General features: G+C 34.2%; 1 protein-coding gene across 1 annotated transcript in view; it reads left to right on the top strand.

Moving 5' to 3' along the window:
- LRP1B (LDL receptor related protein 1B) overlaps positions 1-15,543 on the top strand; it is a 591,173-nt gene that overhangs the window by 410,194 nt on the left and 165,436 nt on the right. Inside the window, exon 42 of the mRNA XM_049799136.1 lies at positions 15,168-15,357. Coding sequence (XP_049655093.1) covers positions 15,168-15,357 — 190 coding nt within the window. The remainder of the gene's footprint in view (positions 1-15,167; positions 15,358-15,543) is intronic.

Here is a 15,543-nt window from a genome sequence, read left to right as displayed (position 1 = left end):
TGTGAATGTTTAAGATGTATATCCTTAATGCTAAACATCAAAAAAACTGTGCTAAAAAAATCTAAGTTCTAAAAAATTATGCTGTCTTTTATTTCTCTTCCAATTTAATTGTTCTAAAATATGCAATAAAGCTCATTCATCTGTAGTCAGTTATGAGATGCATGTATTTACTGTGTTTCTTCTCTTCCTTGTAATTTCTGAGTGTTGTCTGGGTTTTTTGGAGGCTACAGTTCATATCAGTTACTGTTTTCCAAAATGTCTGAAGTGTTGCATGGTTTTGCTCCTTATGTTGTGGATAATTCTCATCTGAATTTATGATGTCATATGTTATGTTGCTGATGGCATTGCTACATTTAGCTATTTGTTTGGGTCAAACAGTTTAACAACAAGACCAAAGAAAGTGATTAGGAAAAATGGAAGGACCTTTGATGTGGAACGTATCACCCTTTGCTGTTGCATGTTAATGGAAACATTTTTTTAAAAGAAAAAAGTTAAACAGCTGCAAACTGACAAAATATTATTCTACAACTGACACTGGATAATTGTATCATTATGTACCTCTGCACTGTGATTTTGGGAAGGTATTCCTGGTCATGAAAACTGTTGACACTAGTGAATGGAAAAGCATTTTTCATGTATGATACAAGGCTTTTTTTTTTTTTTTTTTTTTTCTTTTTACTTTGAGTTTTTATGTGTGCATATTTTAGATGAATTAATGATATTGTATTAAGATATGGTAAAGAGAAACTAAGCAATGTTGTCAGGATGTTCTCATTACTCCCAGGAAAGCATTAAAACTTAGGGATTCAGAGTTGTAAGGTTAGCCATACAAGAGACACAAACAGCTCACAGAGATGTGCACTGGTAACAAAACAAGCACTATTTTAACTCTGGTATTATAGGAACAGATTAAAAGTATTACGTGAAAAGCTACTGGAAATGTTTACATTTAAAACAGAGAGGAGAAAGAAATACTGGTGAGGCACCGATACAGATACAAATTGTTTTTTTAAAAGAACAATGAAGTATTCCTCATTACTTTCTAATAGGTTATTGTGCAAGAGCTAAAGACATTCCATAAAGCATAGCTGAGAATTACAGTTTTAAAAAATTGTTAGGAAGTGTTTCTACTTGTAATCTTAATAGGCCTGATTTAATTTTTTATTAGCAGAGTCAGCACTCTGAATAATTGAATTTCAGATGAAATTTTGTGTACTTGCAAAAAAATTTACTGTATATGCTTGGTATGTATTTGTGAACTATGGCGTTTGTTTTCTAGCAATGTTTCGGGGGTTTTTTCATTGTAAATGAGAAGGGATATCACATCTCTGTATATGTTGGTTTATTGTTCTCTTTCATGTGTTTTAAACCCCTTTTCTTTATGTTGAGTCATTCATTTTAAACTGGTATTTTTGTACTACATATCCTTCCTTTGCACAGTCTGCACATGACTTTCACTGTAAACAAGAGAGAGTTCACCAGGCTGCTTGATATAGTGGAATTATTTGACCGACAGCGATACCTATAAAAGCAGCGGTAAGACTGGTTGACACAGGTGATTCCATTCACTGGAAGACGTAAAATTCTAAAATTTTCTGATTTCCATGTTAACTATATGTGATTACATAGAAATTATTAAATGGAATCCAGCTGAGAGATTTTAGTAATAATGTTTCATTGCAGGATTAAAAAATAACATCTTTGACATTCATTTTGCTAATTTTTCCTCCAAAATTGTTAGTATGCATCTGTAGCAAGAGGAAGGAAGAGATTCACAACCACATTGAAAACATCTAGTGTGGTTCTAACAATTCTACAATCCCTTTCTACCTCATTAAGTTGAAGTCTGCAAATCATACAAACCTTTACTCAGTATTTGACTCAGAGGAAGTAACTACATTATATACAAGATACTATTGTCCCAGATTTTTAGTTCGCTGAATGTAGATCTGCTCATAAAGAATCCATTAGCTGATGGATTTCTACCTCACTGAAATCGGATATGCCACTCAAATCTAACACGTTACTGAACTTTTCTGCACTAACCCCAGAGTTAAGATATATAAAGAGCCTTTATTAAACAGCTTTCCAGTTCACTAAAAACAGATTTACAACTCACGTGCAACCCATTATCTAACATGTTTTTAGCTCACTGAGAACAGATTTACTACCCAGAAACAACCCATTATCTAACATGTTTCCAGTTCACTGAAAACAGATTTACAACCCATACGCAAGCTATTATCTAACATAGTTCCGACTCACTGAATATTGATTTAGAATTCATAAACAACCCATTATCTGACAAATTTTCACCTCACTGAACAGATTTGCAACTCATAAACAACCCATTAGCTAACGCATTTTCAGCTCAGGGAGAGTAGATTTACAGCATATAAACAACTTTATCTAACTTGTTCCAGTTCACTAAGAACAGATTCAAAACTCACCAAGAACCCACTACCTGATAGGGTTCTGTCTTCAGCAGGAGGAAACAATAACAGCAACAAAAAAGCAGTGTAGCACGTGCATAGTGTGCCATACCATAACACCTTTATTTCTTGTGCAGCGTACATTTTTTGAGTGGATTCTTTCTTAACTCTGAACTCTGCTGATGAGCATTATTTCCTTTGGTCAGGCAGTAGGGACTTTTTCTTATTTTTATAAGTAACTTTATGGGGTTCATCTTTCTTGATTGCCAATTTTTAAAAATTTACCTTGTTCTTGGCTGTGATTTCCCACAGTTATTCTTTTAGGTGATGAATTATCTAACCATTCAGTATTGCTCATGATTTTATTGCTATAGCATCACGTACAGTTTAATCCAGTCTGCAGACATTTTTACAATTAACTTCCCGATGCAGCAATACCTATTTTAAATATGTTGTGACATGGCTACCATCTATGTCATGTGTTTTGATCTCAGTCATTCCTTCCCAATCAAGTGTAAGAGGTTATATTTTATTGTCTTTCATGCTTTAAGTACACGCTTTGAAAAGTATCAGAATATGAAGGAATGAGTAGGTACTTACTGGGGGGTCCTACCCACCCACTAATTTCTTCATAACCTTCCGCTTTTTAGTTGTAACGGTAGCCCTGCAGTTCACTTTACACAGGCTAGACTGCTTCTGCTTCTGACCTGTAACCTCAGCTAGCTGTATGTACGTGTACTTTTGTATCCTGTTGCGTTGTAAAAGCTTCATGAACCTGTTAAGGCAAGATGTTTGAGAATCTTTGTGATGTTCCTGTTTTTCATTGTCAATGCTAGTCCTCTGTAAAACATAACGCAGTCACAGGGATTGTGTTTGGAGAATTTATTATGTATATGTATTCATATATATTACACTTTCTCTGTTCTTCCAGTTTGAGGAATCGTGCAGGATTCATTCTGCAAAAAGGAGTATTTTTTTCAATTCACGTAAGGTTTCTGGAGCTTTTGATTGTGAAAACCAGTGCCTCGACAAATCAAATCGTAATTCATTTGGCAGTCTGGAGGAGATCCAGGGAGATTACATACACTTTGGAAGTTGTTTTTCATTTAATTTTAGCCCCCAATGGACTGTAGGCTTTGTAGAAAATTGAAAGAAGGCATTAAATACAAAAGGAGGCACAAAAGGTAACAAAGTTACATGGAAGTGACACTGAGTTTAAATCAATATATTCAGGTGGCCATCTCCGAATAATCTGTACAATTTCTGTTCAGCTCTGCCAGAACTAGATGTTCTAAACATTGCCAGTCTCTCTGAGAGAATTTGTTAACTGAAAACCCAGGTTAAAATGAGGTAATGGAGCAGTACACAGAAAGAACGAACAGGAGTCAGTAGCAGTTAAAGGCACAGAGTTACATAAGGAGGTATTTGGAAATCTGACTTGTTCAAAATTGCTACAGGTTATCAGTTTCCTTTGGTACAATAGGGTCTATTCTCCTCTCAAAGAGAGCCCGGGGGAGAATTTTACTCTTATTTTCTTTGTTGTTAATCGCTTCTAGACAGAACAACACTTATTTCAAACTTCTGAACCAGTTTCTGTAGTATTTAAACCGGAAGCCATTTCAAAGGCACTCTGATAAACATATATGAAGTAGTTTAAATCTTTATAGATCTAAAGAGACCTATCTTCCATCTGCAAGTAATTTTAAAGTAGATGGAAATGACTGAAAATGAAGGTGTTTCAACAGAAGCAAGCATCTATTTGATATATGAGATTTTTAATATTATCTGCTTATCCCCTCTCATACCGCATCTCCCATTGACTGTTGTTTGTTTTGTCCACTGATAAATGGCGAATTAACTTTATTTTTAATGATGTGATGATCTGAATAGTGATTTCTTCTACGTGGAATTAGAGGTCTCAGTATGAGTCAGAGAAAGTCAGTGGAAGATAGTATATTATTCAGAAAGTAGTTTCTTTGTGGTTTTGATGCAACAACTAATGGGAGCCTTAATTAAATTAAAAAATCATGAAGACCGGTATGCTAAACTTTTTGTTTCGTATTACACATAAGATGATTACCACCGTGGATTGACCCATTAAGCCAAAAATGCATTATACTGGATGGCATAAACGTATGGTTTTTTCTTCTGTAATATCCAAGATTAAGCCTTAATTCACAAACCATCTGCTAAACTCCTCTTCTTTACTTCGGCATCCTTCCTTCTCTGCCTGCCTAGAAGCAGAGTGCCAGAGGAGCATCTGTTTGCCTTCTTCCTTCCCTGGTGAACATGTCATTGTGTATCAGCAGCTTAGAAAAAGTCTAAAATTTCTATCGACTGAGAACGGAGAGAAGACCATCTTAAACCACCTCTCTGATAAACCATCTGTGTGAGCTATCTTCCATCCCAGTAAAAATGCAAATTAAGATTAGCTTAAGACAGTGGATGACATGCTAGTTGATGGCTAATTTGCAGTGGGGAAACAAGAAGCTGCCTCATAGCATTTCTGGAGACTGCTTTTGGTTTTCCTAACTTGTTTCAAAGCTTATGTTTATGCAAGGAAAACTTTTTTTTTTTTTTTTTTTTTTCAAACTAAGTCTCCGTTTCTTAGCTAATAGTACAGTCTCCTTTTTTTATCGCAGAAGTTTGAGGTAATACATTCATTAACCAAAGCCTGCCTCAGTGTGTCTGTAGAAAAACAGTGCAGCGTTCACATAGGTTTAGTGGAGTGGTCTAACACCAGGAAGAAGACCAATGAAGAAGCTGGAAACTAAAGAAGAGAGAAGAAAAAAAGGGGGAAGAAAGGCAAAACAAAGCAAATGAGAAAGAGGAAAAAGTATGAAGATGTGATACTCTCAATGAGCTGGGTTTTTTTCCTAACTCTGTAAACAATGACACCGAGACGTTTTGCCAGTGTAACATCTTTCACAGCACAAAATAGAAGCGTTGTGTGAAAAAACGCTTCTTCTGTTGTGAACTTTAGGTGCTAGTATCTACAGAAGGCAAAAATCTTTTCACTGCTAACATAAAGTGTCAGATCCTGTGATGTATTGTAAGGCTTTTTACAGTCTGAATCTTTTAAAGGTGTTCCAATGTGTGCTACTATTCTTTCTAACTAAATGGGTCCAATTTAACTGTCAAAAAGGCATTTATGTTCCCATTTCTCTTACAGAGCATTAAATTTGGTACACTGTATGAGGTCCCTTTAGTTTCAGAGCTTTCTTTTCCAGGAAAGAAATTTTTAATCTGTTAAAAATAAATACTTTAATATTGTTGCTTTTCATTTCATGAATAAATTGGATTCATAATTGTATATGGGTTTGTATATGTAATTGTATGTAGGTCCAGTGATTTTCACTTTTTAAAGGAGGGAAAGTGAGAGGCTATTGTGAAGTCTGGGACCTTTATGTGGTAAAAACGAAATTTTATTATTACAACTGCAAGCTTGTTAGTGAAAACCAAAGTGTCTGGGTTATCACTATATTTTGTTTCCGGATGTGGCTGGATATTATGATTAATGGGTAAAGTTTATGAGCTGTTCAGTAAATAACTGTTAGTATAGGTGGATAAAGTTTACTAACTTTATATTAAGCAGTTGTTATTCTATAAATATTTCATGCTTTGTTTAGCTGTGCCTGGTTTGAAACTCTGAAATGTATTCATGATGGGAGCTGACATAACACTGACCGTTCAGTTCAGTATGTCCCGAGCATTCCCAACCTCAGTATTCAGGAAAGGTGCCTCTGCCTATTAAACGTGAGATTATTCATGAAGTATTACTATTGTTTATGACTGCTTCAACTTTCCACATTGCCCTGAAGTTTTTATTGATGTAAATATTTGCTGATTTAAACTTTTACATATGCAGCTGTGGCTTAGTTGCATAAAATGCAAAACTATATTTGGTGAATAGTCAGGAAAAAGCTATAGAGTGGAACATCTCTTGACGTTTCTCCTTTGTTTTATTTTAAAGAGTAATGTGATACAGCAAACATTATTAGGCTATTCTGCCATTAATGTTTCTAATATCTCTATACTGTTTTGTTTTTACTTCAACAGTAACAAGAAAAGTGAGTGATTATAAGTATTTATTACAAGACTTATTAGTCTCAGGGTAGTCACTCTAAAGGTAATGCTAATTTCTATTGATCTAAAGGTGGTAAGGCTGAGTAGTGATTTTTTTGAGGGAGAGTCTGCATGTAATGCATAAAAAGATAATGTGGGCTCTTGTAATTAGGAGAAAAAAAAAAAAAGTCTTCCATGAGAATTGTTGAGGTTTTTTTTAAAACTTAATAAAACACTTCCATCTCTATATGTTAGCTTTCAACTCTAAAAGTCTTTCTGCTTTTAAAGCGTCTTTTGCATGGATACTTTAACTATTTGGAAGTTATGGTATTATAACAGTTGTTACCTACTAATGATATATTGAACTATACTGGGAGGGTTACAGTTTACAGTTATACAAAATACTATTATTTTTCTACTTAGTTGATTTCTCTGTATTTCCTGAAGTATATTATGTATCATTATTCCTTTGTTACATTATTGCCTGCTGACCCTAAACCTTATCAAGGAATAAGTTAAATCTAGGATAATAGAAGACAGAATATTGCAGGATTTTATACCTCTATTGATGTGGTTTTCTTCAGTAAGCAGTCAGGGAACAACTATGGACGGGCTATATCCATTGTTGGGGAAAAAAAGTAATTGGAGGTAGATATAGATTTCCTCATAAAAAGTTGTCGGTTATTTTCTTCCTCATGATAAAAGGGCTAAGTCATTCTTTGAAGAAAGGTATTATGGTCCACAAGAATATAGACATAGAACTAAGTACACATTGTATTTAGTAACATAAACCAGACTTGATTTTTGAAAGCTGATTGTCACAGCAAGTTACGATGATACTATCTACTGTGGCTTGACTAGTGTGGTTTTTAAATGTTATTAACTGGGAGCCAAAAAGAAACCCAGCATTTATGCATATATAAGCATAGTTCTGGAACAAGTTGTTGACTGTTTTCAAAGTCAATTTTTTTCTCATTTCTCAGAATTAATTACTTCGTCCATGTATATTCAGGTGAGAATGACCAAAAAGTTAGTGGCATTTTTTCTGTTCTCTCATTGTGAGTTTCTGAGCTCATCTGATCCAGAAGTAAGAGAAACTGTATAGCAAAATGTAGAAAAACCACAAGTGATGATAGGGGACCAAAAATAATAATAATTAAAAAAAAAAAAAATAAAATCGAGTAATCTAAAATTTGAAACGCTGCTATTATCTGTTTCTTGGCATGAAACTTCTACAGACCTCTGCCTGAACTGAACTGAAAATGTTTCTAAGAGTGAATAACATATTTCTGTCGGTCTCCATAATGAAATTAAAACCAACTAAACAAAATGTTCCAGAAACACTGTACAACTTGCTGATTGATCCTTCCAGGATCAGCTTTTCCTTCTGGTATCTCTGTCCTATTTACATCAACAGCACTCCATAAGTTAGAACCCCGTGGATACCGGGGAGTATGCAGGTATTCACAGAGTGTTGGTACATCACCCGCTCTCAAGGGTCCAGCTTTGCCCAAAGGTGCAGACCTGCCTTCTCTAGCTCCAAGCGGGGCTTTACCAGTGTTGTAGCACAGGTACGTTGAATGCATATCTAATGTACTTCCTTGCATAGAAATATCATCCATCTGTTACATACGATTCACTTGGCTGGTTAGTTCATCTAAGTATGATTAGAGTCATCAACTGCAGGTTAAGTTCATGGTCTTTCTCATGCTAAATTCTGTTGTTAACTGCTCTGAATAGTCTTATCAGGTGTTTTGTGTAGACCTTCTGATGTTCACTGATGGACCATAAATATCCTATTACTTAGGTATCTGCCTGTCTTTCATACTGCACTTACTTCACAGATACAGTAATTACATACAAGATTTTATATATCTTCATTGACATAGACTAAAGCAATGTTATAAATCCAGAAAATTATTGAACTGGTAGTTTCTTTTTGCTGAATTTATTAAAAGTGTTTCTTGAGCAATTATCCAGTATTTGTATTTTCATTTTTATTTGCACATAGACTGAATTTTTAATTGTCATTAGGAAGACACCAGATGTTTTGTTAAGTGTGAGATTTCAGCATTATACCTTCTACAAATACAAAGAGTTATTTTTTTTCTGGATTCTAAAATTCTTTAGATTATTCCCAACAAATGTTCATTCTTTCCAGTACTGGGCACTCCAGTAAGTTTGAAGGAATAATAAGGTTAACTCCATGGAGATATTTATAGTGTCTTGAACTTAAGCTAGTTGTTGCCTTGAAGAACCCAAAGCCTTTGTTTATACTACATTATTGCATTTAATAATCTTTAATGTGTAATAGCATATAGCATGGGTTTATATTTTGGAGAAACAGAAAAATGGTACAGATGTTTGCTACCTTATGGTATAATTTTAGCAAACTTTACATGTGATCTAAAATAAAATAATATTCTTAGGCTCTATAGGACAATGAAATAATTGGTTATTACAGTTCAGAGTTGTTTATGCCATATTTGATATTTAAGATTTCTGTTATGGTAGAATATATGACGGCCTTGTTTTACATGTGACTGACAGAAGCAGTTAAGAAATTGCATCACCCTCTATTTTTCTGAGACAAACGGAACTCATCTTGCTTTTTTTTTTTTTTTGTAATTACAACTTATTATTGTCTTAGAATTTTTATTTAGCAAACAGCTTCTGGCTTTATGGTACTTGAAAAGCAAAGTAGAAGGGTAAATATTATTTAAAGTTCTAATTGGGCAGTCAGGTATGTGAACATAAACCCTTTTCTTCAGGTGCTTTATTGCTTGTGAGGCATTCTTTTCCCCTCAGATCAAACGGTGACCACCTGTTATCTATCACCATAATCTTACCCAAACAGATTGACAGAAAGTGGTATCATCTCCTGTGACCAGTCTGGTGTAACAATTGACAGGCTGTATCCTGAAAGGTAAATTGCGAAAGACAATTCAGAGAATGAATAAAGATCGAGTGGGTGTTTAATGTTAAGTAGTGAAAATTAAAGCGTTCTCCAAAGTTCTGATACTGAAGTGCTGTTTATGCTCAGTTTTATTACTCTGATGGCTTTTCAGTACTAAAAAAAGTGTGACGTTGACCATTGTTCTTGCTTTACAACTTTGTTAAAGAAAAGGAGTTAGTAAAAATATGAAATTTAAGGGAAAAGGTAATTGAACTGGTGCAACTGGAAAAGTTTTGACTGTAAACTTTCTAGAGAATTTTAAAAGTAGAAGATAGGAGATAAAAATCTAGGAAACTGAGAAATAGTATACATATTACCAAAAGTCAGTGGCAACAACTATTTGATAATTCAAACTTTATGTCCTTTAGTATTTTTATTTTCTGCTTGCAATAATGAGGGAGCTCTAATCTGAGTTCTTTAGTTATTGATTTGTTGCTTGTCTGTTCCCTGGGAAAGTCAGATGAAGATCAGCATGACAATATTTATAGGCTGCATCTCATCTGTGGGATGCAATCCATCTTCGTTAAGTTCAGTAAAAGTGATAGATAGCATTTGGCAACGTAATGATGTGATCACTCTACCATTGCCTTCGTAAATCATAAGCTGTTGCATTCTCTTGTGTAGATATTTAATCAGTTATACACCCCATTACTGATTTAATTCAGAATGTCAGTGGCAGGTGAATAATGTGAGTATTTGTATATTAATATCATATTGTATTAATGTTCCTTTCATTTAAGTATGCTATTCATGTGAAAATCATAAACTGTTGCTTCATGGCTAGAATAAATTTAATCAGTGCTGTAGGCATCTAATGCCATCAGTGTTTTAATTCAATATGTCAGTGAAACAAATGTGTTTCTTTTCATTTCCAGTTTCTTTATGCTTTACTAATTCAGAATATTACATGATGCTGTGAAAATATGAAGCTGAGAGTAAACAAATTGCTGATTTTCATCCTGTCAGTAGATTTTGGGTCTGAATCCCCCAACTGTAGCACGAGATAGGATGAGTACATATTTCTGATATATTTTAAAGTAACTGAGTATCTAATGATAAGTTAACTTAAAAAAAAAAAAAAAAAAAAAAGCTGTAGAATGTTCCTTAAGGAAGTGTGAAATAAGTAAGTAAATACAAAATAATATCAATGCAAACTGGTGATGATACAAAACTAGAATGCAGTTCCTTTGGAAGCTTCTCCAGTGTCCTGTCTTTGGCAATATGAAGTTGCTAGAAGCTTTTAGTTTTAAGGAACCACCTGAAAGTCCCTAGAGGACCATTTCTAGGACCATTTCTGTCCTCAGTTGGCACCTGTTTTATCATTGATTTATATGAATTTCAGGATTCTTCACTAACCTCTAAGCAAAAAGCTTACTCTAACCTAGAAACAATATAAATTAACAAAAAATATTATATTAGCACTGATAACTTACTATACTGAAGATTTACCTGAGTAGTGTACTGATGGTACTTCATCCAGCTTATGGTACATGCTAATAAGAACAAAGTTGCATTTTCCATTGTAAAAATTTATCTAAATTGTGGATTGCTTTAGCACGTTATGCCATTGACTTTAAAACCACCTTACCTACAGATTTCTAAAAGTATTAAGTGATTCACTTCTGTATTGGTGGAGTTCTCAATTCCATAAGTAAGGAACATGATAAAACTAAAAGTTTATTGGCAAATAAAGAATAGTGCTTGGTATAAATCCTTCAGAACTTACACTTTTGGTGGATCTAAGCAAATGCACTTGGTATGTGTTTGCGGCAGACAGTTTTATATTTAATTAGTGGGTTTTTATTGTCTTACATGAAGGCATTTTAATTTCTCTGAACGTTTGTTTTTTAAAGAAAAGCATATTTTTATTCTGAATTTTTGTATTTGTGGTCTTTATGAAACCATTATCATCCACAGGCTTGTCACCTGAACCATTTGATAGTTCAGATTTAATTTACTCAAGATGTGATCATCTAATAAGGAGCCCTCTCTTCTTTAAAAAGCATATATATATATACACATCAAGCAGTTTCTGAAGTTTGACTTGTGCTAAAACCTTAATTGGATATCAAATATTGGATTTCAGGCAGCTTTCACAGCCCGATTCTGTTGCTGAGTTATTCTCAGATTTTTTTATTTTGTTTTCTTTTCAGTCTCAATCTTAATCATGGAAATTCCCTTTAAGACAGAGATTTGGGTGGGGTTTTTTTAATCTTAGCTTCTTTATTTTCTTTTAAAGTTGTTGCTGCTGTTCTCTTTTAAATATTGGTTGCTTTGTTTTAGTTCTGCTCCACTCAGAACATGTATATATGGCAAGGTGTTTCAAAACTGCACATTTTAGATATTTTATTAGAACAAGACGTGGATGCATTTTTCATCTGTATGCTAAAAGTTTGCTTGTCTCCACATACGGCGTAACCTTCCGTGACACTTTTTTTCTAAAAATTTAGGAATTACCATTTTACAAATAGTAATGTTGAATTGAACCTTCTTCTGTCACCATTTATAGACCTTAATTTGCAGTTGTAGTAACGTGTGTTGGTCCAGTTTAAGAATGTGAAGCTGTACTTTCTGATACTTGTAGAAAAATGGAGTTGTTCTCTTAAATATAGAAATTACAAGTAAACGTACACATCTTGTACTTGAAGAGCACTTTAATCATTCTAGTTGTGTTTTAGTTCATCACCTCTAGCTGTGGCAGGAACATTATCTTTTGTCTACTACAGGAGAGTTTTAGACTATGTTATATAAACAGTTTGCTTTCAGATTTCCCGACAGATTCAGACAAGAAACAAAGCTAAAGTTGATAGAAATTCAAGAGGTTACACGAGGGAAATGATTTTTTTTTAATTATTTTTTTTTTTTTTCTGATAGTCATCTTTCAAATGAAGAGCATGATCTTAGTTAAATTCTTGCCTCCTAAGGGCTATGTCTTTAACCACAAGGCAGAGATTTGGTTTCATTTTTCTAAAAACTGTCATAATACAGATGAAGAAACCCTTGACATTCACAGATATGAAAGGTAAAAATAGTGCAATAAATGTTGTGATGGTTTGTTCATTACAAATAAAGTGCAGAATTGGTCAGAAAATGTCAGTACATCTTCTGTCATTTTTTACTAGAATCACAGGATATTCCGAGTTGGACGGGACCCACGAGGATCAAGACCAACTCGTGACTCCACACAGGGAAACCTAAGAGTTAAACCATGTATCTGAAAGTGTTATCCAAATTATATCTAAGAGTGTTGGTTTTAGTTTAGAGAATTGTAAGTAGTGGTAAATCGGGATTCAGCGTATAATTTTAACGGAAAATAGTAGATGAAGTTAGAATTGTATTCCTGGCTCTTTATTTTAATATTTATCACACTTACTAAGTTTTCTTTCAATTTCACAGTTAATGGAACATTTGCAAGAAGTAACCAAGAAGTATATCAGAGCCCGTATCTAAACTGTACAGACGTCTACCCCTGGGAGTGACCCCTAGGCCCAGAGCAGGGAGCAGAGCGGTTCATGTATGCAGTGCTTGGTCTGGTGCCTCTAGGATGATTGGGGCAGTCCAAGTTTCCTTTGAATTCTGTGAGGTATTTCTCTGGCTCTGAGAAATTACCATTATTTTTAGGATTTCTTCTGGCACATGCTGACTAAAATTGTGTGCTGGCTGTATGTCAGTCCTAAGAGTGATATTTTGACGTTATGATGTCAGGGATATTTTTTGCATATCCTGAAGCACGCTTTGAGAAAGTTGTGTTTCAGGTGTGGAGATGTCAGTGGTTGGGAGGTCTCTGTAGGCAAAAGGAACAAAACCTGATGTGGGCTTGCTTATACTCCCAAAAGAGGTTTTTTTCAGAATGAGTAGCAGCTTTATCCCAGAAGAATACATGGGTTACATCTCAGAAGGAATTAGTTGTTTCATCCCAGAAGGTTGCCCTGGTATAAAATAACATGCATGTGGCGTGGGTGCTTGGGGTGCGAGACCCAAGAATGAAGCAACTGGCTTTCTCAGTTCATAGTATAGAGAGACATACCTAGAAGCTGCATAAACCATAGTCGATAATAAGCCTGCGTTCAAACATGTTCTGACTGGTTTTAAAATACTTCAGTAGGTGTTTGCACATCTCTGTCAATGATGTTTGAAAGAACTGATTATCTCTTGATTTCAGCTGGTGATGTCTGAAACAAGAAATAAAACCTTTGCTATATCTCAATATGGTTTTGGTGCTTAAAATTCAAAAAAAATTAATAAGGAAACTAGATACTGCATTTGAAGAAAGAATACATGTAACCCATTCATCCTTTTGAAAACCAGAATTCTTATCAAAAGGATCATCTTTGCAATGCTCAGCAGAGTTTTTTGTAATTTTCAAGTCACCTTCAATGCCATTTTTAAAGTTAAACTCAGTCACTTTTTTTGAGTTACTTGTAAGTGAGCTGAAGATATCTTTTTTTCATAAATTCTCCTTCAAAAGTAGGAAAACCTTTTTTACATATATTCACCTCCCGGTAAGGAGTGTCATCTAATCTATTTTTTTTTTTCTATCCTTTCTTCTTTAAGACAAGTCACTGTGACATCTCTACAGAAAATGAAAATGTAGTCAGAAGATCTCCAAATGCTTTAGAAAGAGAAATGTAAAAACCTGATAAATAATTATTTGTTTCACAGTTTTGATTTATTTGCCTCCTAGTTTTGATTTAGTGTTAGCACTTTCAGTGTGATCAAACTTACTTTGGGACTTTCTGTTCTGTGTATATGAATTGCATGGTAAAAATTACATCTTCCAGCAAACCGAATGTAAATTGTAATAACCAGCGTAATGTAATCCTTATCATATTTCTAGATTTTTGCCTTCTGTAGCTCATTAATAAGCTGCGTGAACCTTCTGGTCTAAAATTACTTGTTTCTAACAAAATAATAAGTGAAGTAATGAACATACATTTCTGTAGTAATGCAAAAGTAATGGTAAGAAATCATTACTCCCGTTTCTCACAGTCTGTCGCTTTTATATATTGGAATCAGATACAATTTATCTTTTCTGGACATTAAATATATGCTTTAGCTGCTTATTAATATCTGCTTTTGTTTCTAGCTCACACTTTTTAGGTAGAATGAAAAAGTGTGGCATTGTGGCTTATTAAAACGATGTATTGATGTGGAGACCTTCAGAGTTGGGTTTTTTTCAGGATTTTTCAGGTGTTTAAAAAAAGCGTAGACAGTTAATAGCAACAGGACACTTTGATCCCTATTAATGTAATGTGTATCTGTGTTAGAAAACACATCGAAAGATAGTGCTAAGTAATACAAGTAATTAGTGAAAACATGCCAAAGACTTGGCTTAAGTGATGTTTGAAGTTGTGACTAAATTATTGCTGTCTTGAATAAATGCTTATTATTTCTAATATATTATCTGGGGATGCTGTAGTAAAAATATTAATTTAATGAGGGTTAGAATTGACAAATATAGTGCAGGGTGATTAATAGTGATCTTGCTCTCTATGTTTGGTGTTTTGTTTTTTTTTATTTAAGGTAATCAAAAAATATTAAGACTTTGATTCCAAAAAAGAAAGAAACAGGTGGAACGAGAAAAGAATTGACAGAGTCAGTAGGCTGAAATAGCTGAACTCTGTGATTCTGCATGACTGACTTTGAGGAAAAAGAGAAACAAACATCTTGTTAGCAGGAGTTTTATTTGCTTTGTCTGTAACCATGTCTTCCAGATGTTGGGTCAGTGGAGGGACTTGCTTACCATAGAGCTTGGGACACTCTCTATTGGACCAGTTCAACCACATCCTCAATCACGAGACACACTGTTGACCAGAGACGTCGAGGAGCTTTCAACCGGGAAGCAGTAATAACAATGTCTGAAGATGATCATCCTCATGTGTTAGCTCTAGACGAATGTCAAAAGTATGTATTATATCTTTCTTATTAGTTTTTAATTTTTGCCTAATGTCAAGGACACAGCAGTACTTCTTTATTTCAGAGTCAACTAATACTGCTGAGCCCTATGAAGATTAAGTAGATTTCTTTGTTTAGGAGACAAATGTTAGTATTATTTTTTTTTTTAAGCAATTGCAAAATAAAGATACAACA

This window comes from Accipiter gentilis, chromosome 1 (assembly GCF_929443795.1).
Source record: "Accipiter gentilis chromosome 1, bAccGen1.1, whole genome shotgun sequence".
NCBI lineage: Eukaryota > Metazoa > Chordata > Aves > Accipitriformes > Accipitridae > Astur > Astur gentilis.
Note: the sequence above shows the minus strand (reverse complement) of the source record. Positions and strands in the feature narration are given on the sequence as shown.